The sequence below is a fragment of the Monodelphis domestica genome, chromosome 3, assembly GCF_027887165.1.
Source record: "Monodelphis domestica isolate mMonDom1 chromosome 3, mMonDom1.pri, whole genome shotgun sequence".
Lineage (NCBI taxonomy): Eukaryota > Metazoa > Chordata > Mammalia > Didelphimorphia > Didelphidae > Monodelphis > Monodelphis domestica.
In genome coordinates, this window is record NC_077229.1 from 63,604,327 (window position 1) to 63,625,144 (window position 20,818).

Below are 20,818 nucleotides of genomic sequence, written 5' to 3' on the forward strand. Positions count from 1 at the left end.
CATGCCTCTGCATGTTTATGGGGAGGGAGAGAGATTGTGAGTAGGGAGGCAGGTAGTGTGTTTCTGTGGCTCTCATCTGAAGACAGTTGCATCTAAGAGGGCATGAATATTATGAAGAGGGCCCAGAACCCTGAGGGAGGATAGGAGACAGACTGTGAGTGGTCAAAGCTATAAGGAACAGGGATGGATGTCCTGGATTTTTGTTTGAGGTGATTGTTTGAAATGGGATGGCAGTGTGGGTCTTTGTTAAGAATGCCATGTTACTAGGGGGTAGGGGAATGGATATCTAGAGGCAAAGGGTGGATTTATATCTGGGTGGGGCTGCTGCCTGTGTGTACTGTGTTAGGGATGTGAATGGAGTGAAGATAGGGAAAGTAGAGTTGGGGTGGGGTTCTGGGAATGTCTCAGAAGCTACTAAAAGGGTGGGTGGGAAGATTCTTGATTGTCTAAGGAGAGTGGGTGAGGTGTTTTTGGATGCTATTGCAGCCACCTGGGTCTCTTCTTGTTATGTGATGAGGGCAGGGCACACTATCAAGCTGACAGGAAGGTATAAAATGGACTTGAAGTTTCAATCTAATTCTAAGCTCCTCGTAGCCTCTGCAGAATCTGACCAAACTTCAACCTTACCAGCACATCTGTTCCTGCAGCTTCCTATCTCCTCTTCTCTGATCTCTGCACAGCACACCTGCATGGAAGGTCCCTGAGAAGTCCTCTGTTTCCCCACCTTTTGTTACCCCATGATATTTCTTTAGTTGGTCCCCTCTGCCCTCCAAGTCCAGGTTTCACCATACCCAGAGCCATCAACCATTAGACTCCCTCCTCACCACCAGCAGCTCCAAAGAATACTGAGATCCTTCCCTAAGATCTGTCCCTGAGATTGTTCTATGCCTCCCTCCTCCTCAGTCTGGCAGGGCCCATGAACTTTCAAAACACTCACCTAGTTATTCCTTGTTACCACTCCCTTTGCCTCAATCCTTCTAACTCCTCCCATCCAGGCTCTTTCAGCATTTCTATCCCTTAGCCCCCACCTTACAGTCCTCCTGGAGCATCCTCTGAGTAGAGGACAAGGGGAAGTACTTATCTGGCTACCAGTTACACCTTTTTTCCAGGGGGGAAACATCTTTCTGCTTCATAACCTTAAGTTACTGGAGGTTGAGTTGGCCTGGGCAAACTCTGGTGTTGCAGCATCAGGTAAGTGAGAACTAGAACTCCTATTTGTGTGTGTATAATTGGTAACTGGGTGAATAGGGGATCATATCAAAGGAAAAGCCCTTCATGGACCCACCTTTACCCCTGCCCCAAGCAGGTGCTGAAAGAGGAGCAGACTAGACATGTGTAGCCCAAGGGGCTGGTGAGGGAAATACCAATTGTATAGGTATGAATGCTACTGGGGAATGCCCTCTAAGGAAGAGAAATTATTATCCTAAAGTCCAATGGGATAGGAAAAGGATAGTGGACACTTACCTGATCTCATATTCTCTTAAGAATAAAACTAGGTCTTTGAGATTTTGTTGTGGACTCTAATGACTAGTGAACCTTAGCAAAGCTGAATCATCTAGAAGTAAATAGTAAAGGCTGGCTTTTTAAAAGCTCAATTAAGAAAAGTTATCACTTTGAAGGATCAAGTTAGAGAATAGTCCTATGATTTTTATTGGTCTATAGAGCTCTGGGATAAGGAAATGCCTTTTACCAAAGTAGTTTACCACCTTTGAAACTTACCATCTTAGAGAGCTATCTTTGAGTACCAAGAGGTTAGGGGGCTTTTTTTATTCAGAGTCACCCATCTAGTAAGTGGGCTTTGAACCAGGTCTTTTGAACTCAGAGACTAGATCTCTTATTTCACTATACCACTATCCCTTTCATTTCCACTTTGAAGAGAGTGAATGGTGGCACTTTAGAAGTACAGTAATAGGGTCAGTACAGGAGATAAGAGTACCATACCTGAGAGACATTTCTTAGCTGTGTGACCCAGGGCAAGTCACTTAACCTGAATTGCCTAGCCCTTTTTATTCCTCTTCTATCTTAGAATGAATACTTAATATGCTTAGTATCAATTCTAAAACAGAAGTCAAGAATTTAAAAAAAAGTCCAGTAATAGATATCCTACAGACTGAAAAACTCTGATCTAAAGATTAATCATACAATGACTCTACCTCTTAATTTCATTGGGAGTCTGGAATCTCCTACTGGAGCTGTTGTGAGAATTAGGGTTTTTTAAATTCATTCATTCATTTGTTATATTAAAGCTGCTAGGTATTTCCCTCTCTCTCACCCCTTCCCAAACTAGAAATGGCATCATTTGACAAAAAAAAAGGATATACAAAATTATATCTTGCATATTTCTATCTATCAGTTCTTTCTCCAGAGGTAGGCACATACAATTTATTCTTCAAACAATATTTCTGTTGCTATATATCATGTTCTCTTCACTCTGCTTGTTTCACTTTTTGTTATTTCACATAGGTCTTTCCATGTCTTTTTAAAAGAATTAACTTGTTTGTCATTTCTTACGTGGCAATAGATGTTAAGAATTCTTTTTCTCAGCATCTATATGCCACTCACTTTTATTCAGCTTCAAATGTCACCAAAGCCCTAAATTAATTGGAGGGGGAAAATGGCAGAATGAGAGAGAAGGCAGAAGTAACCACTGGTAGTGATCAGAAAAGTTAGGCTGTGAAATGAGCCTCTGAAATGGACCTTGGATTTGTCTGCGCCAAACCTCTCATTTCACAGATAAAGAAAAGCAGAATTAGAAATCAGATTCTTTGAGTTGATCAAATGAGAGAATATTCCTAAATCACTTAGCACAGTTCCTGACACTTAGTGTAGTTCCTGGAAGAGATTTTTAAAAATGTTCATTTCCTTCCCCCTTTGAGTCTAAACTCAGAATATTTTCCATTGTAGAATCAAGTTGGAAGTTGGCTCAAAGGTTGTTCACCCCATCTTAGTTCCTCTGTGATCATACAATATCCCTTGTGCAGCCTTTGCTTAACAATCTCCAATGAGTGGGGAAAGGGAGACACTACTTCCCCAAGTAGCCCATTCTCCTTTGGACCAGCCCTAATTGTTTGGAAGTTCCTTCTAATATCAAAGCAAAATTTGTCACATTGCAACTTCCACCCATCCCTCCTAGTTCTGTCCTCTAGGACCAAGCAGAAATGATTGTTTGATAATTTCCTTAAGGAGACATTATGCAAAGAACTATGTACAAACAAGAAAGGATAAATATAGACAGGATACATTGGAGATAATTAACACAGGGAAAGCACTAGAATTAAGGAGGAAAGGGGAATTAAGGCATCTCTCTCCCCTACCCCATGCCTAGTGTCTATGTCATTCCTCTCCACTTCCCCAAAAGGAATGTAAAGGTCCTGAAGTCAGGGGTTGGGTTGTATTTTTTCTATCTTTAGCCACAGCAAGAATTCTGAGTAAATGAAGATTGGATAAGAAAGATGGGAAATAATAATGATAGCTTCCTTTTTTTTTTTTGTACATTTTTATCGATTACTCTCATGAAGTAGGGAGTTCAGGTAGAATTGCAAAAAAACTAACCTGAAAATGGAAGCTATTTTACTTAATGGTCCCATAGCTAAGCAAGAATATAGTCAGGTTTGGTACCCAGGATACACTATACTATCTACTGCACTATACCATGTGTTCTCCATGGAGAGGGCCACATTCTAGGCTGCCAAGATGTCCTGAAGTCAGCTGCAGGTGTAGGTCTACCCCAAGGCACCCTCCAGATCACATTCTTGCCCCTACCATCTTCTGCTCTCTCAACCCCTAAACTAAAGAGGGTCCCCAGGCTGGCCCATATGGCAGCTCTGAATGAGTCAAGAAAGGCTGAGAACTTATGAATGGGTCACCCTTGGAAGAATTAAAATTCTGCTTTCCAGGCTCTAGCTGGCTCCTCCAGAGAAGAAATACCTGTGACCTGAGAATAAATGGACAAAAGATAAGAGGAATTCTATTGAATAGTGCTGGTGCACAATATGCCCTTAATAAATGCTGGGTTATTGATGCAATATTAAAAATGTTCCTAAAGAGACTTCTTGCCTCTGGGTAGGAAAGACCCTTGCCCCATGTACATCAATGACAATCCAGTATGAAAGAGCCTTGACTGGTGCAATTAGGTGGTTCAATAGAAAGAGAGTCAGGTCTAGAGATGGGTGCTTCTAGATTCAAATATAGCCTCAGACACTTGCTAGCTGTGTGACCTTGGGCAAGTCACAACCTCAATTGCCTATCCTTTATCCATTTTCTTCCTTAGAACCAATACTTAGTATTGATTTTAAGACAGAGAGTAAGGGTTTTAATTTCTTTTTTAGTTTAAAATTGAAAGAAAGACCTTGAAGACCACTTGTGAATCTAACTGCTAGGTTGTCCTAGGCTTCCAGAAAGGAGCTTTCTTGACAAATTATGATGCAAGAGATAAAACAAATACAATGGGGATTTTCTAAGGTTGCAGAGTGTTTGACTCATAGGTACTATGCGGTAAGTAATTATTACATTCCATTTTGTAAATGAAAGACGTCTGACTGAAAGAGGTTGAATTACTTGCCCATTCACAAGCTAGTATCTGAGGTAGGAGCTAAAGGTAGGTATTCCTGACTCTAATCTCAGCCCCCTTGCTTACATGTTGAACATGTTCAAGAGAGAAAAGTCCAGATAAGGTTGGACTTCTGGGAAAATGGAAAGAGACAGAAATCAGCAGAGAAGAAAGACAGAGATCATCAGCGGAAGAAATGGTGATAATAGGACACAATTTAAAATTGAGAAGATCCAAAAAGTAGTACAGCCTAGACTTCAATCCAAGTTCTTTCACTCCAAATTCGGTTCTCCTTCCATTCTGGAAGATTGGCCTTGAAGGGATGAGGGCCCTTTGCAAAGTGAAGTGGATTAGAACAGTCAGGGCAGTGGGAGCCCTGGTGGGACCACGCAGGGAGTAGGTCCATGTGGTTTCCAGGTGACTTGGAGAAACAGAATGGAAAGGGGTCTGGTCTTAAAGTCAGAAGACCTGGGCTTACCTCCTGCTAGACCATCTACTGACTGTGATCTTGACCTGTAAGAGCATCCTGGGGAAGGGAACAAGCATTTATTAAGTACTTATTATGTGTCAGGTTATGTGCTAGGTATTTTTCAAGTATTATCTTCTTTAATCAACAATAATCTTTGGAGATAGTTGCTACTGTCAGACCTAGCTGACAGGGGATCTGACTTGAGAAGAATGAGACAGAATGAATAATACAGTAGAGTTTCATTAGAGGAAAAGTGGGGGTAAAGGGAGATGGGACATTGATGGCAGTAGAAGTGGCAGTGGAGGGGGGGGAAGGGAGAGCAAGGGGAGAGTCCAAAACCTATGGATGGCTATCAGTCTCCACCTGGGTAGAAAAAGGGGCAATCTCTTATAGGGTGGTTGTCTGGGATGAGGTAATCTGTGTTGCCTCTATTGGTCAAAGTTGGGAGGGTCATTTGTCTAGACTTGATAGGGAAATCCTGATGTTCTACCAGGTGCTGTTGAGGCTTTGTCTCATGGTTTGGATCAGTGCTGGGTTGGGGTTGGGGGGCTTTTGGTCTCGACAGGGATTGGGGAAAGAGGCATGTGCTTTGGTCCCATGATCTATCGGGTAGTAGGATGACTTTCTCTTGTTCTCAGATCATAAGAGGATTTTTGAATTTTATATTTTTTCAAACACCAAAAATCCATGTTCTTTCTATCCTCCCTTTCTTGGTTATGCTCATTTTATTATGCATTAGTTCACAGAACTCTCCCTAGGTTTCTCTGAAATTATCTCTTTTGTCATTTCTTACAGCGCAATTGAATTCCATCACATTAATATGTCATACTGTTCAGCCATTCCATAATTGATTTGCATCCCCTTAGCTCCAGTTTTTTTTTCACTTCAAAAAGAGTTGTGTGTATGTGTTTATAGTATCCATATATATGTAATCCTTATATATATAAGGATATCAATTGTCATTCAATTAATAAGCCTCAATACTGCAGTGTATATATGGCCATGAAATAAGAGGTTTATATCCAAAATCGATATAGATTCCTTAATTGAGTTTGTTTTGCTTAGGAACAATCCCTCCCTTAATCTAATCTCCCACTAATTTAACCTTCTTCCTTTTCCCTTTTTCTTCTTACTTCCTTGTTGAATGAAGTATACATCTATGTGCAATTCTTTGTGTAGGTCTGTGTACTGTGTGTATATGTATTCTTTCCTCCTTTGAACAGGTCAGATGAGAGTGAGTTTCAAGTGTAAGCCTTTCTACCACTCCATTCCTCCTTATTTGTATAGATTTCTACTTATACACCCCAATTTTATGAAATAATTTCCCTAACCTTCCTCCTTTACCTTCCATAATGAATTCCTTTTTTCCTTTTTCTTTTTTTTAATTGTTAAAATATAACAAAACTACTCCCAGCCTTTCTGTCTAGTTAAACTCCCTATGACCTCTGATAAAGACAGGGTTCAGAGGAGATATTTGTTATCATATCTCATTATTAGAATGTAAACAGTTTATTCTTGGAACAGCTAGGTGGCACAGTGGGCCTAGAGTCAGGAAGACCTGAGTTCAAATCCAATTTAAGACACTAGCTATGTAACTTAGAGCAAGTCACTTAATCAAGTCTGCTTCAGTTCTTCATCTATAAAATGGGGACACACTGGAAAAGAAAATGGGAAACCACTCCAGTATGCCAATAATATGCCAACAAAACCCCATGAACATTTAATCTCTGAACAACAACAAAAGTTTATCTTTATTTAGTCCTTTATTCATTTGTTAACTTTTTTTTGTTTTTCTTGATGTCTATGTTTATACTTCAAAGTTTCTTTGTAGCTCTGATATTTTCATCAAGAATACATGGAAGTTCTTTATCTAACCATAAAGTTCCATTCCCCATCCACCCCTATTGCCCAATATGATCATACTAAGTTTTGCTAAACAACTTGTTTTTAATTGTGAGTCTGTATTTCTGGCTTTCTAAAATATAATAATATTCTAAGCTCTCCACTTCTTTATAGTGATGACTACAAAGTCCTCAGTGATCTGTATTGTAGCTCCTCTGTACTTGAATTCTTTTAGACTGCTTGTGGTATATTTTATTTTGATCTGGAAGCTCTAGATTTTATCAATAATGTGTCTGAAAGTGTTTGTTTAGGGATTTTTTTTTTCAGGAGGTGACCAGTAGGTTCTTTCCATTTTTGCTTTGCCATCTAGTCCAAGAGACCTGGGCAGTTTTCTTTTCTGATTCTCAAAGTGCAACACATAGACTCTATTTTTGGTCATGCTTTTCAAGTAATCCATTTTTAAATTTCATCTTAATCTTTTTTCCAGTTCAATTAATTATATTATGATACCTTACTTTTACTTCTATTTTATTTGTCTTTTGACTTGAAAAAAATGTTTTTGTTGTCTGAATAGTGAGGCTTTGATTTTACATAGTTTGAAGTCATTTTCCTCTTCTGTTTCTCTTTCTTGTATATCCCTATCACCATAGTAACTTTTATTTGTTCATTCTTCTACCCTACTTCCTGACTTCAGACTTTAAATAAAGCTGAATTCTGTGCCCTTTTGGAGGGAATAACTGAGATATTTATTCTAGATTTGAGGAACAACTCAGACCGAGCATCTAAAAGCTTTCAGTGATCCCAAAGGGGTCTGATACAGTGATCTAATCCAAGCAAAGTCTGACTGCTGCCTGATCTGATCTCAGCTGTACAAGTTCCTTACCTGGTTTGGGGGTCTGAGCAAAATGGTTGAGGGCTTGCTCCTTTTGGAGTTCCAATAGCTAGTTACTAGACTCAGTCTCTATCAGGCATCAGGGTCTAGTGATTCAGAGTGGCAAAGATATATACTTCCTTTTGATATGCTTTCTGATATGCCTGCCCTACTTATTTTCCTGCATATTTCAAGGATTAGAAACTGAAACTAGAAATTCTCCTCTGCACACAGGTCAGAAATATACAGCTATTGCATGTTGCTACACTTGGTTTATGCTCAATATAAATGCAAGAACAAGTATGGTCACACCTTTGATGTTGCTTTCATTCATAAGTGCCAAACTTCCTTGATAAATATTTTTGAAATTCGTTTATTGCATCACAACCAAGCCCTTCTTTCCACTCATCTCCAATTTCTCCATTCCTCAGTACTTTTCCAAGCCATCACCCAGGCTTTGGCCACACTCTCTTCTCTTCAATCTTGACTCCATAGTTGGGGTCTATCTTTTCTTTTCAAGTCTCTGCTCATGAATCGCCTTCTGTCTCCTCTGTTCCTTTTTCTCTATTGCTGAAGGAAGTTGAAAGAAGCTGTGCAGCCATTCTCACCAGGTCAATTACTATTTTATGCTATCGAAATTCAACAAAGATCTCACAATAACAGTCAGTCATTCAAGAAAGCAAGCAATAAGCCTTCATTAAGTGGCTGTGTGCCAAGCATTATGGTAAGTAATAGAAAGATATAGAAAGCAAAAATAATCCCTTTTCTTTTTTTTTTAAAGCAGGAGACAACATGTATAAACCAGTATATTCAAGATGCATTCAGATTAGAGGAAAGGGAACTTTTGAAGGGATGTATGACACTAGTAGCTAGAAATGAATGGTAGGAATGGGTTCCTAGAGGAAAGAGTGCTTCAGTTTCACCTAAAAGGAAGTTAGAAATTCTGGGTTAGAAGCTGGGAAGGAAATTATCCGAGGCATGATGAATAACCAGTGTAAAAGCAATGAGACAAGAAATGAAGTACTATATCCCAGAGATGGCAAGTAGGCATGGTCACATTTTTATATACATTTTTAATTGCCTCTCTTTTGCATTCTCCAAAGCAGCTATTCCCGTCTTTCTCTCTTCAAGCCTCTCATACTGTTCTCTCTGCTCTCTTAGTTGAGGATTTCAATTCATACTTGGCTGAGAAAATAGGGTCATTTCCCCATAATCCCCTTCTCTTTTCTTTATTTCAAAACATCTTGAAATCATCCCTTATTCTGTCCTCCTAGACTCTGGTCTTTGATGAATAATAGGCAGCCTACTTTGCTAAGGTCAGCTCTTCTGGTTGACTGGTTTGTTGTTGTCCTTTATATTCAAAAAGGACCAGAATGACATCACAATTTGGGAGTTAATGTATGGTGTTATCTGACTGGCTGAGCAGGCCAATGCAAGCTTAGAAGGCTCTGTCACAGATTGGGCACAAATACCTCTAATAAACATTTGGGATGGGGGCCAGCTGGGTGACTCAGTGGATTGGGAGCCAGACCAAGAGACGGGAAGTCCTAGGTTCAAATCTGGCCTCAGACACTTCCTAACTGTGTGACCCTGGGCAAGTCACAACTCCCATTGCCTAGCCCTTACCACTCTTCTGCCTTGGAGCCAATACACAGTATCGACTCCAAGATGAAAGGTAAGGGTTTAAAAAAATTTTTTGTTCATCTCACATTTTTTTAGCAATTGCAATTCTGCATACCATACAGGTGGTCCTGTGCTAGTTAGTGTCTCCCACATCTCACAATCAATCCTAGAGTTTTTCAGAGAGAACTTGTCCTTGTAGCACTTCTGAACTCTGTTTTGAGAACTTGTTTTGTGTGAATTGTCTGGGAAACAGTCCTTTAGGCAATTCTATGCTTTTCATTAGAACGACATGATCAGTTCCTCAGAGTTGCCCTCTCTGTAATAGAGTCTGAATGCTTGGCAGTGCAGCTCAAGAAAGGACCTCAGTGTCTGGCACCTTATCTTGCCAAGTGATCAGAACATTCTTAATGTAATTTAAATGGAAGTAATTCAGTTTCTTGAAATAGCACTTTTATACTGTCCAGGTTTCACAAGCGTACAGTAGTGAGGTCAGCACTATGACTCTGTAGACCTTAAGTTTAGTAAGCAGCCTAAAACTTCTTCCTACACTATCCTTTGGAGCCTCCCAAATAGTAAGTTGGTCTGGTAATGGGAGCACCAACTTCATCATCTATGTGTCTATCCCTGGAAAGTATATGGCTAAGGTAAGTTGGAATTTGAAGGAATTCAGTGAAACCAGAGGGTAGAAATAAGGAGGAAGAACATTCCAGGCATAGGGCACAGACAGAGAAAATACCTGAAACTGGGAGATAGGTTGTCTTGTTTGTAGAATAGCAAAGAGATCAGTGTCATTGGATCAAAGAACATATGTTAGGGAATAAGATGTATGAAGACTGGAAACACTATAAGGGGCTTTGAATGCCAAACAGAAGTTTTGCTTTTGCTCCAGGAGACACTGAAGTTTACTGGGAGAGGGGAGGTTACATACTCAGACCTGACCTTTAGGAAAATCACTTTGGTAGCTGAAAGGAGGATGGATTGGAATGGAAAGAAATTTGAAGCAGGATAACTTCCTAACATTCTATAGCTATAGTCAAGGAATGATATGATAATAACCTACATCAGATTGGAGTCTTCCAAAAAGAAAGAAGGGAGTGTATTGAAGAGATGCTGCAAAAGTGAAATCAATAAGCCTTGGCAACATATTGGATATGATAGATCCTGAGGAGTAGAAGATGACACCAGATTATTAGCCTAGGGGATTGGAGAATAGTGATGCTTTTTATAGTAATAGAAAAAGTAGAAGTGGGAAAGGGTTTGGGAGGTGGAAAAATGGGTTCTATTTTAGACATAATGAGTTCAAGATATTCACTGGACATCCAGTTCGAGATGTCTGAAAAGCAGCTGGAGATACAAGATTGGAGATCAATAGAGAGATTGGGGACGGCTAAGTGGATCTGAAAATCATCAGCATAGAGATGGCAATTAAATTTGTGGAAAGTGATGAGATGACAAAGTGAAGTAGTATAGAGGGATAAACAAAGATGGTCCAGTAGAGAACTCTGCAAGACTCTTATGGTTAGGGGGCATGATCCAGAGGAGAATCCAGCAAAGGAGACTGAGAAGGAATTGTCAGGAAGGTAGAAGGAAAACCAGAAGAGAGTAGTGTGCCAAAAACCTAGAGAGAAGACAGTATCAAAGAAGAGACAGTGATTAACATAGTCAAAGGCTGAAGAGAAGTCAAGGAGAATGAGAATTGATAGGCCATTGGATTTGTCAGATGGATCACTAGTAACTTTGGAGAGAGATTTTAATGGAATGATAAGTTTAGAAGCCAGATTATAAGGAGTTAAGGAGAAAGTAAGAGGAGAGAAAGTGGAAACATCATTGCATTACCAATTGTCCATTGGATATTTCATTTTCTTTTTCCAGCAAGTATGGCAAACTCACCATGTGCAAAACATAATTTATAATCTTTCTCCTCCCCACCAGTCTTCTGAATTTTGTGTCTGCCAAGGGGACTATGATCTTTCCAGTCACCTAGTTCTGAAATCTCTAAGTCATCCTCAAATTTTAATCCTCGTTCAGCCATATATGTAATCAATTGCCAAATCTTGATGATTTTATCTCTACAATAGCTCACATTTCTCTCCTTTATTCACACTGCTACCACCCTAGTTCAATCCTTCATCATCTCTTGGCTGGACTAAGATATAGCCTTCTAATATCCCCTAAAATCTAATCTCTCCTTTCTCCAATCCACCTTTCACACAGTTGCCAAATTATTTTCTTAAAACACAAATTTGACGACCATGTAACTTCCATATTCAATAAATTCCAGTGGCTCTCTGTTACCACAAAGCTCAAAAACAGGTTTCTCTGCCTGGCATTGAAAGCCCTTCACAATCTCCCTTTCTATCATAATTATATGCATTGCTCCTCTTCACATACTCTACAATGAAAGTTCAGGTGCCACCTTTTTACATGGGGACTTTCCTTATGGCCCATAGCTTCCCTACTTCAAGTTATTTTGCATTGGTTTGATATAGATCTTGAATTATATTACATTTGAATATGTTGTCTAGACCATTGTTATAATGTAAATATCATTCTCTTACTTGCTTAGTAAAATGCCTAGCCACATATTTGGTACTTCAGAAATCCATTGATTGATTATTTGAAGGACTTGCTCAAGATAACAAGCAGTAAATGGCAAAGCCAAATATTTTGAGTCACTCTTAATTGTTATTCAATCTTATCTGACTCTTCATTACCCTATTTATTGTTTTCTTGGCAAAGATAGAATGGCTTCCTATTTCCTTTTCCAGCTCATTTTACAGATGTGGAAACTAAGACAAATAGAGTTAAGTGACTTACCCAGAGTCACATAGCCAGTAAGTATCTCAAACTTGAATTGAGCTCAGATCTTCCTGATTCCAAAACTGGTACTCTATCTACTTCATCACCTAGTTGCTCTTTAGTACTCTACAGCTAGAATACTGCTGCATCTCAGGCTAGAAGACCCTTGGAAGTCATATGTTTCAAGGGACAGGGACCATATGTATTCCTTTTTCTCTCCTATACTTCTTTATATACTGTAGGAATCTGTGAATTCGGTATTTAGCAAAGAGTGTTGTTAGGAGGGTGTTTACCCCAACATGTGAGGGTTTCCCAGAAGAATAGGTGGATGTGAGCAATTTGTTTTATTGTGCCACAAAGGCAGCAAGAGCAGGAGCTGTGGAGTACTTAGAGCTTGGTCAGATACCAAAGATACCAAGGTTATCCATTGTATCCTGAGGCAGTGCCATTTCATCCTTTAAAAGATAGAGAAAATAACAGAAGGAAAAGCTTATTCTGCCATGAGGTATAAATAAAGGGAATATGGGGGTGGAGAGTGTTCAATTCATCTTAGAATTTTTCATTGAGGAGAGGAAAAGTAGGAAAAGCTTGACATGTACCCTTGATTTGGGGAAGAGTAGACTTCAACAGGTTAAAGGAAAGTTAGGTAAGAGAGAAGAGGTGCTACAGGAGAAAAACGACTGGACATGAGGTCTGAGGAAATGGGTTTGAATCCTACCTTGTGTTCCTAAGTGACTTTAAGAGACTTACCCTATGCTTCTTTATCTCACAAATGAAAGAGTTGCACTAGATGGCTTCTAAGGTTCCTTTCTACTATAAATCTTAGTCCAGCAGTAATGGGAAACATTCAAGAATAAAATTTTCAAACTACAAAACATTTTTTCTACAAAGAGAAATATTTCCAGTGAGGAAGAAAAAGGAAATGAATGTGGATATACAGGGAACTCACCAAATACATAAAATTGTAAGTAGATATATGCCAAAAAATGAAAGCATGGAGAGATAAAGGAGGACAAATCCAAATGTGTGACATGTTACATACAATGACTTTTTGCCTTTTTTTAAACATTCTTTTGGAAGAAAAGGATCAGAGAATCAAAGAAGAATCAGAGTAGATAAAAATCATGATTATTTTGCTTTTCTTTCCTGTGTCAATTAGAATGTCCTTTGAATTAGAAAGTACTGAATAAAAATGGCTAGTAAGAAGTTGAATGATACCCAAGACAAATAAGGAGATAGTAGTAAAACATCTGGGTGTTGTTTTTTTTTATAAAAGGACAATTTTATTCCAGAAATTAAAATACAGATATGACCACATTGTAATCTCAAATAACAGTGGTAGCATGAGAGAGTGGTTAGAGATCTGGCCTAGGAGTCAGAGAGAGATGGATTTAAGTCCTACCTCTGACACACTGGTTTTGTGTGACCCTGGACAGGTCAGTGTCTTGGTAGCCCAAGCTACTAAGACTTTGAGTTGCAAAGCAGGTACCAATTTGCATGGGTAGAGAGAGTTTCCTTGACAAAAGTTGCCTATACAATTGAAATTTTAAGTCCAGACCCCCAAATAAATAAATTTTCGACTACTAAAAAGAAACTAGCCTGCCCAATATTTGCAGATCATGCTTTGAGAACCAAGATGTTATTGGTAAATGAGTGGGAAAAATTGACCATTACTTCTATGGCCAGAATAAAGGACTTCCATTAAAACACCAAGAACCCTGATAAAATGGCAAGGAACATCATTAAGGAAAGCAGAGTTCAGTTGCTCAAGAGAATCTAGGTTCAAATTCTGTTCTTCTACTGACCTGGAGCATGGCTTTTCCTTTCATAGCATCCATTATGGTTTCACTGATTTTCCATCCTGATGACCATAATCACAAACAAAAAAATGAACACTACTAAAGGAAGTTGTTATTTATATGTTCAGATCCACAATTTCATTGTGGATTAGCAAGTTGTCTGAAAATTACTCCCTAGAGATGGGAAGTCCTAGTTTCAAATCTGGCCTCAGACAATTCCTAGCTGTGTGGGCAGGTCACTTAACCCCCATTGCCTAGCCCTTACCATTCTTCTGTTTTGGAATCAACTTACAATATACATATTATAATGCTTTATTGAGAGAGAGAAATGGGGGGGGGGGGAGGAGAGAGAAAGACTGTCTCAAGTCATTGACCTAAGACAACTGCTCCACTTGGGTGCTTTTAAAGAATCTGAGTCACAAGATTCAAATGAACTACTTTCTTGGGCACCAAAAAAAAAAATAAATCAGCAGATATGATTTATGAGTTACTGTCAATGACAATATTCTCCCCTTTCCTCCCAATAGAGATCCATCCCTTAGAATGAAGAATAAAAAAAGAAAGAGGGTGGGACAAAGATGGGAGCAATTCAGCAAAACTAACCAGAATATATATCTTCTCTAAACTTTAAATAATGTCCCACATCCAGTTATCCCACTTCTGAAAAGAAGGGAGTTACATTCTCCTCTCTTGCCTGAAGCCAGATTCAGTAATTATGATTGCATTGTATTTTATTGTGATTTTTTGTTGTGATTGCAAATTCTTTCCATTTACATTGATGCAATCACTGTATACATTGCTTTCCTGATTCTTCTTATTTCACTGTGTATCAGTTCATAAAGTTAATGGTTCATAAAATCTGCATTGTTTCTGATTTTATGCTACTGCAAAATGTGCTTTTATTAATGCTTTTGTGTATATGAGACTTTCCTTTCTATCTTCCCCCTCTGTAGGGTAGTATATAGAATAGTCTTAGCATAATTCCAAAATGCCTTTCAAAATGGTTACACCAATAGATCTGCTAGCTAGGCATTAAAATGCCTATTTTCACAGAAGTCCTTACATAATCGACTAATCCCATCTTTCCCAATTTTCTGGGTGGGGATGAAACTTCAGACTGGTTTTGGTTTGCATATGTCATCCTATTAAGTGATTTGGGGCACCTAATAGTTTGCAATTTTTTGAGAACTATTTTTCCATAACTTTTAATACCATGACTTACTCCTGAAGGCATGTTGGCCCTTTGTGATTAGTGCTTCAATTTCTGGATGTTTACTAACAATATTTTAGTTTTTCTAATTTTTATGTAATTTTTTTTACATATTTAGTTTTTAACATCATTTACATTTTCTACTGTAGCTCTCCCCACAATTCTTCCTTGGGAACCTTCTATAGCAATAATTTTTAAAGGGAAAAAGGAAAAAAAAACTAAAAAAGAAAAAAGTTTAATGTTTATTCAGTATCCCATATCATGAGTTCTTTATCTCTGCAAAAAAAAAAGAAGGAAAAGTATCTGCTCATATCTCTTGTCTTGGGGTCAAGCTTTGTCATTATAATTTTATAACATCGAAATTACTTGTTTTGTTATTTTTCATGAAAATTTAAGGCATAGGGTGAAAGCATGAAGTAGTACTGGATGGTTTAGTTTATGGTTTATGGATACTCACAATTTAGTGTGGCATAGAAGGGTATTGTCAGAGGAATAGCAATTCTCCCAGGGATAGAATTGAATGCACCCTCCCTCCCCCTCACCATCCTATATGACAGCATGCTGAATGGGGCCCTGAGGACCAGTGGAATATGCCTTCTAGTTGAAGGTACAGAGCATGTAGGGTTGAGGGTTTATATAAGATTATTAAGCAAAAGGTCAGCTGTGGCAGCTGTCATGTCACCTGGGAGTGATGCAGTCAGGGAACATGGACCAGTAGCAAGAGAGAGGATTTCTAAAAATTAACCAGTTTGACCTACTAGGGATGAGGAAGAATTATAATTGTGCTGTATCAGCAAGCTTGCCGGAGAGTTTCATCAGCCAATTTTCAACAAAACTAAGTATAGTTAATACTTTAAGCAAGCAAGAGTTATGTAACAAGGGATAAACATCAGAGAATTGGGCCATGGCCTTCTCAGGCTATTCAGTCCATCCTCTGGTTCTACTCAGTACATTTCACCATAAGCTTTACCTTCTGGGAGATTCAACCTAACCAATTGGACATTAAATAATGGAGGCAGTGCTTCTTCGATTATGTCAAGACACTTTGGACCAACATTAATACTTTAGCAATTAAGATGGAATTAGAAATGCCTGATGGTAGAAGGTCACTGATCCTCTAGAACCTTTAGCCTGAAAAAAGGAGGACAAATACCATGACTCCATCTGCTCAGCCTTAGAGAGCAGACCTGTACCAGGTATCTTCTAATATTCTTCATGGATTATTCTACTTTTCCACTGATCTTCTCCCAAACGTAATGGAAGCATTGGCAAGGGCACAGAGGCATCCATTTCTAGCTAGAAAATATTTGCGTGTAATAGAGTGGGCTAAAACCTTCAGTGGCAGAGAGTTAAAACTTCTTTCCTGAATACCTATGGCCTTATATGTTTCATTGGCCATAAGGGTTATGGTAGCTAACATGTTGAGGATCTTTCACTCCATCCCCTATATTCCTATCTGAGATAAGAAGACCCTGTGAAACCTACTGTCTTGAGCACTTCCTGAAATGCCTTCCCTACAGAATCTGTGTAAATTCACAGGTTCTGGAAGTGTTCTGGATTCAGGGTTGCCAAGTATATAGTAAATAGTCTGATTATCATTCTAGAGATAAGGACTAAGGGGTAGGAGGCAATACTGTCATTCCATTAGGATTTGCCAAGATAAAATGTTTACATTAACATTGGGGTCAAAGAGTAAATATTTATAGAGTTGGAAGAACTTGGTTGCATAATCACAAAGACAGAGATTAAATTCTGACCCCAACCCTAGTTTTCCCCAAGACTAAAGAGTGGGGGCGGGGGGGGGGGGTGCAAAGTCCACCCTTGCCAACGACTCCAGGGTATCCCGACTGGTGGCAAGATCAGTGGACAAAAATAACAAAGGGAAAATAGCTTAATCCTAACAGCCATGGGATTGCTTTGCACCTAACAACTGTTCCGTTATGCAAACAGGTGTTGTGAGACATCTTTGAAGGTCTCACCTGTATGTGCTGTGGCCATGATGACATGGGAGAAAGTATCCATGGAGACTCGCACATAAGAGACGCGGAAAGAGGGGATGTGGGTCATGTCTGTTTGCCAGAAGTGGTCAGACATGAGGCCTCGTAGGTTTACCCCATGGGCAGGGCGGTGGGAATGCGAGGGGCAGTGTGGGCAGTGACCGACAATGGTTCTAGCGGCTTCCTGAGTGATGAGACATTGCTGCCTAAGTGAAGAGGCATTTTGGTGGTGAATTTTGTGGCTTTCCTCAGCATTTTGGACTGCTGTGAGGAACACACGGGTGAAGGTGTCAGCGAGCTGATTCCCTTCATGGATTGGGCCTGGCAATGATGAGTGGGCCCTGACATATCCAATGTGAAATGGAGTGTCACAGGCCTGAATGAGTTTTTGGAATTCTAGTAGGAGGCAGAGAATGGAACTTTTGGAGGAAGGAAGGCTGGCAGTTTCAATATGAGGAAAAAGTTTGACTACATATTGGGAATCGGAGAACAAATTGAAGGGCACATTAACCAATTTTTTAAAGGCATAAATGACTGCAAGAATTTCTGTACGCTGTGTGGAACATTCTCACGTGTCTTGTATAAATGGCTCATTATTGATCACTGTTACTGCTTTCCCATTGGAGGATCCATCTGTAAAAACATGGCGGCAGGCGGGGGTGGGGGGTGGGGGGGTGGTAGTGGCGGGGAGGAAGAAGGTTTGGGGAAGACCTGGCGGGGAAAATGACTGCCTGTGTCTTTAAGAACTGTAGCAAAGGACTCTGAAGAAGGTGGTAGAGGATTTCTCCAGTTTGCCTTAGCGATTTGCCAATTGGTCAATGACAGTACAGATTGTCAACTTGCACAGCATTTAGAGGAGTGATAATGAAAGGGGGCTCCTCGCCAAAGAGTTCCCTACTTCTCCTACGACCTTCGAGGATCAATTCTGTGATTAACATGACATATGAGGAGATAACCTTCCGAGTAGAGTTAGACAGGTGTAGCCATTCAAGCGGCAAATCTTGCCACAGGCACCTAGTTGTATTGTACTCAGTGGGGAGTATTATAAAAGACCAAGGCTGACTATAGTCTAAGCGGGACAATTTCTGATTGTTAATTGCTCGATTTCCTAGAGTCAAGGCCTTGCTCCCTCCCTCTGTAAGGGTACGGGGTGGAGTAGGGGAAGGGTCTCCTCTTAGGATTTCAAATAGAGGCTTAAGATCTGCAGTGGTGATTTTTAAGAATGGGCGGATCCAATTGATATCCCCTAACAGTTTTTGAAAATCATTTGGAGTATTAAGATAATCAACTCTCAATTGTAAATTCTGATGGGAGATCAGATTTTCGGTCTCAATGGTGTGTCCTAAATACCGGATAGGGAGTTTTGTCTGGATTTTATCAGGTGCGATTTTTAACCGGTATTCTGCCAGAGCCTGAATAGTGCTGGACATGATCTGCAATTTGGCACGGTTAGGGTGAGCCAGCAAGATATCATCCATATAGTGTATTACGTATGCATCTGGGAATTGTATTCTTATAGGATTTAGGACAAGATCAACAAATTTCTGACAAAGAGTGGGACTTGTCTTGCTGCCCTGGGGCAGACTTTTCCAGTGGAAGCATTGTAATGGTCTTTTCAAATTTACTGAGGGCGTGCTAAAGGTGAACCTGGCTCTATCTTGGGGGGGATAAAGGGATGGTAAAGAAACCATCTTGTAGATCAATTATTATCTCATATCCCTAGGGAATGGCTACTGGGGAGGGAAGTCCTGGTTGCGAGCTCCCCATAGCTTCCATAATATTATTTATTGCTCTTAAATCTTGAAAGAGCCTCCACTTGCCTGATTTTTTCTTTATGACAAATACAGACGTGTTCCATGGGCTGTTACTTGGCTCTATGTATCCCAAACATAATTGCTCCTGTACTAGTTCTTGTAAAGCATGTAATTTCTCATCTGTTAGGGGCCATTGCTCCATCCAGATCGGTTTATCGAACTTCCACGTGATTGGATCAGCTGTTATCTCAGCAATGGCCCCTACGGAAAATCCAAGGGTTCATTATTGGGGGGCACTTGGGTATCTTCCTCTGGTAAAACTGTGACAATTCATTTGTGAGACCTTCATTTGTGATAGTATATCTCATCCCTATATATTTACCGGGAGAGAAGGGACCACGTGAGGATAGAACTGTCCTGACAAGTTCCCGACTGACCCTGTTAAAATCTGAGAGCTCTGTGCTGCATTAGAGATCTTTCCAATAACTGTGAGGTTAGAGGGGCTGATTTTGGTGGGCCACGTTGGTGGCCAGTGTTTCTCTGCTATACAACTAGTGTCTGCACCCGTATCCAGTAATCCCTCTATATTCTTTCCACTTATATTAAGAATTTTCATGGGTCTTGAATTTTTTATTTCTTGGACACAGAATGCCCAATTAGAGAATCTGAATCCTCTCTGACCTCTAGATGTTTTGAGGATTGGATTAACTGTTTGTACATAAGGGAAAATGAGCAGTTAGGTGATTCTCTGTCACTTCATCATTGTCACAGTTTTAGCTGGAGGTTGTACCATTATTTGCAATTCCCCTGTGAAATCTGAGTCTCCGGGCATTATAACTATTCCCCAGAGGGAGACAGAGCTCCTTCGTCCAATTCTGCACTTCCTGGTGTTGCTCGATGCAAGGAGTGGATTGTTGGGGAAAGAATGGGTTTTTCTGACTGAGCCCTACAGTTGTTGCCCCATTGTTTTGAGGGGCCTGGGCGGGCCCTGAGTTTCCCTTTTGCATGTTTTGAGGAGGCCTAGCAGATAATAAGTACCCATTATAGTGGTATCTTGATTGACAGTAACCTTTTCCACATCTGTTATAGGGATCTGGTCCATAGTTGAATGTGAGTGGTGGGGTTCTAATGGGTCTAATGTCACCATGTGGGCATTCTCTCCGATAGTGTCCTATTTCCCCACACTTGAAACATTCTTTTCTAGCTCCTGGATTTCTAATCACCTGAGGATATGTCTTTCCCTGGAGGACTGCTCTATTGCCACTCCTTTGAGGAAGGAGGGAGTGAAATCCTCACAAGCCTTTACAAAGTCATTAATGTTCCCTGTTCTTTTTACATTTTGGAGCATCCCCTGGCAGGTCTTATTGGCATTTCCCTATGCAAGCTGACAGATTACAATATCAGTCGCATCTTCATGGGGGATAGTTCTCTTGATTTGCTGAATCAATCCATCCAAAAAATCTGCATTTTCCTCAGAGCCTTGTTTGATATTAGCTAGCCCTGAGGTTAGCCCTTTTGATACTGGTTTGTTTGTTTTTTTCCATACTTCTAAAGCACAGGTGGTACATTGGTACAGAGCTTTATTGGGCAGTTTAATTTGGTCTGTACAGTTTGTCCAATCATCCTCACCCAGCAACATGTCTTTAGTGATCCTATTTCCCTTTCTTTTGTTGTTAGCTGCTTCTCTCTTAGTGGCTTCTTCATATTCTGCTTTCCAAAGGAGGAAATCTCCCCCTGTCAGACATGCTTTAGCAGTCTTATTCCAATCATAAGGGGTCATCCAGTTCCCCACAAAGGTCTCTACTAAGGTTAAAGTAAATGGGGAAGTGGGGCCATATGAGGCACATGCTGTTTTGATTTCTTTAATCATTTTATAGGGAAGAGGTTCCCACCTGGGCTCCTCTT

At 39.9% G+C, this 20,818-nt stretch overlaps 1 protein-coding gene across 3 annotated transcripts in view; it reads left to right on the forward strand.

Annotated features, from left to right (window-relative positions):
* The first annotated feature begins 589 nt into the window (after positions 1–589).
* Positions 590–20,818, forward strand: part of LOC100025782 (ceramide synthase 4-like) — a 45,615-nt gene continuing 25,386 nt past the window's right edge. Inside the window, exons 1-2 of one of the 3 annotated variants that reach the window (XM_056822062.1) lie at positions 590–696; positions 1,110–1,191. Coding sequence is in view for 1 of the 3 variants with exons in the window: in XM_056822061.1 (XP_056678039.1) it covers positions 4,985–5,064 (80 nt within the window). In the remaining 2 variants the exon portion in view is untranslated. The other 2 variants (XM_007489488.2, XM_056822061.1) reach the window with 2 other exon arrangements.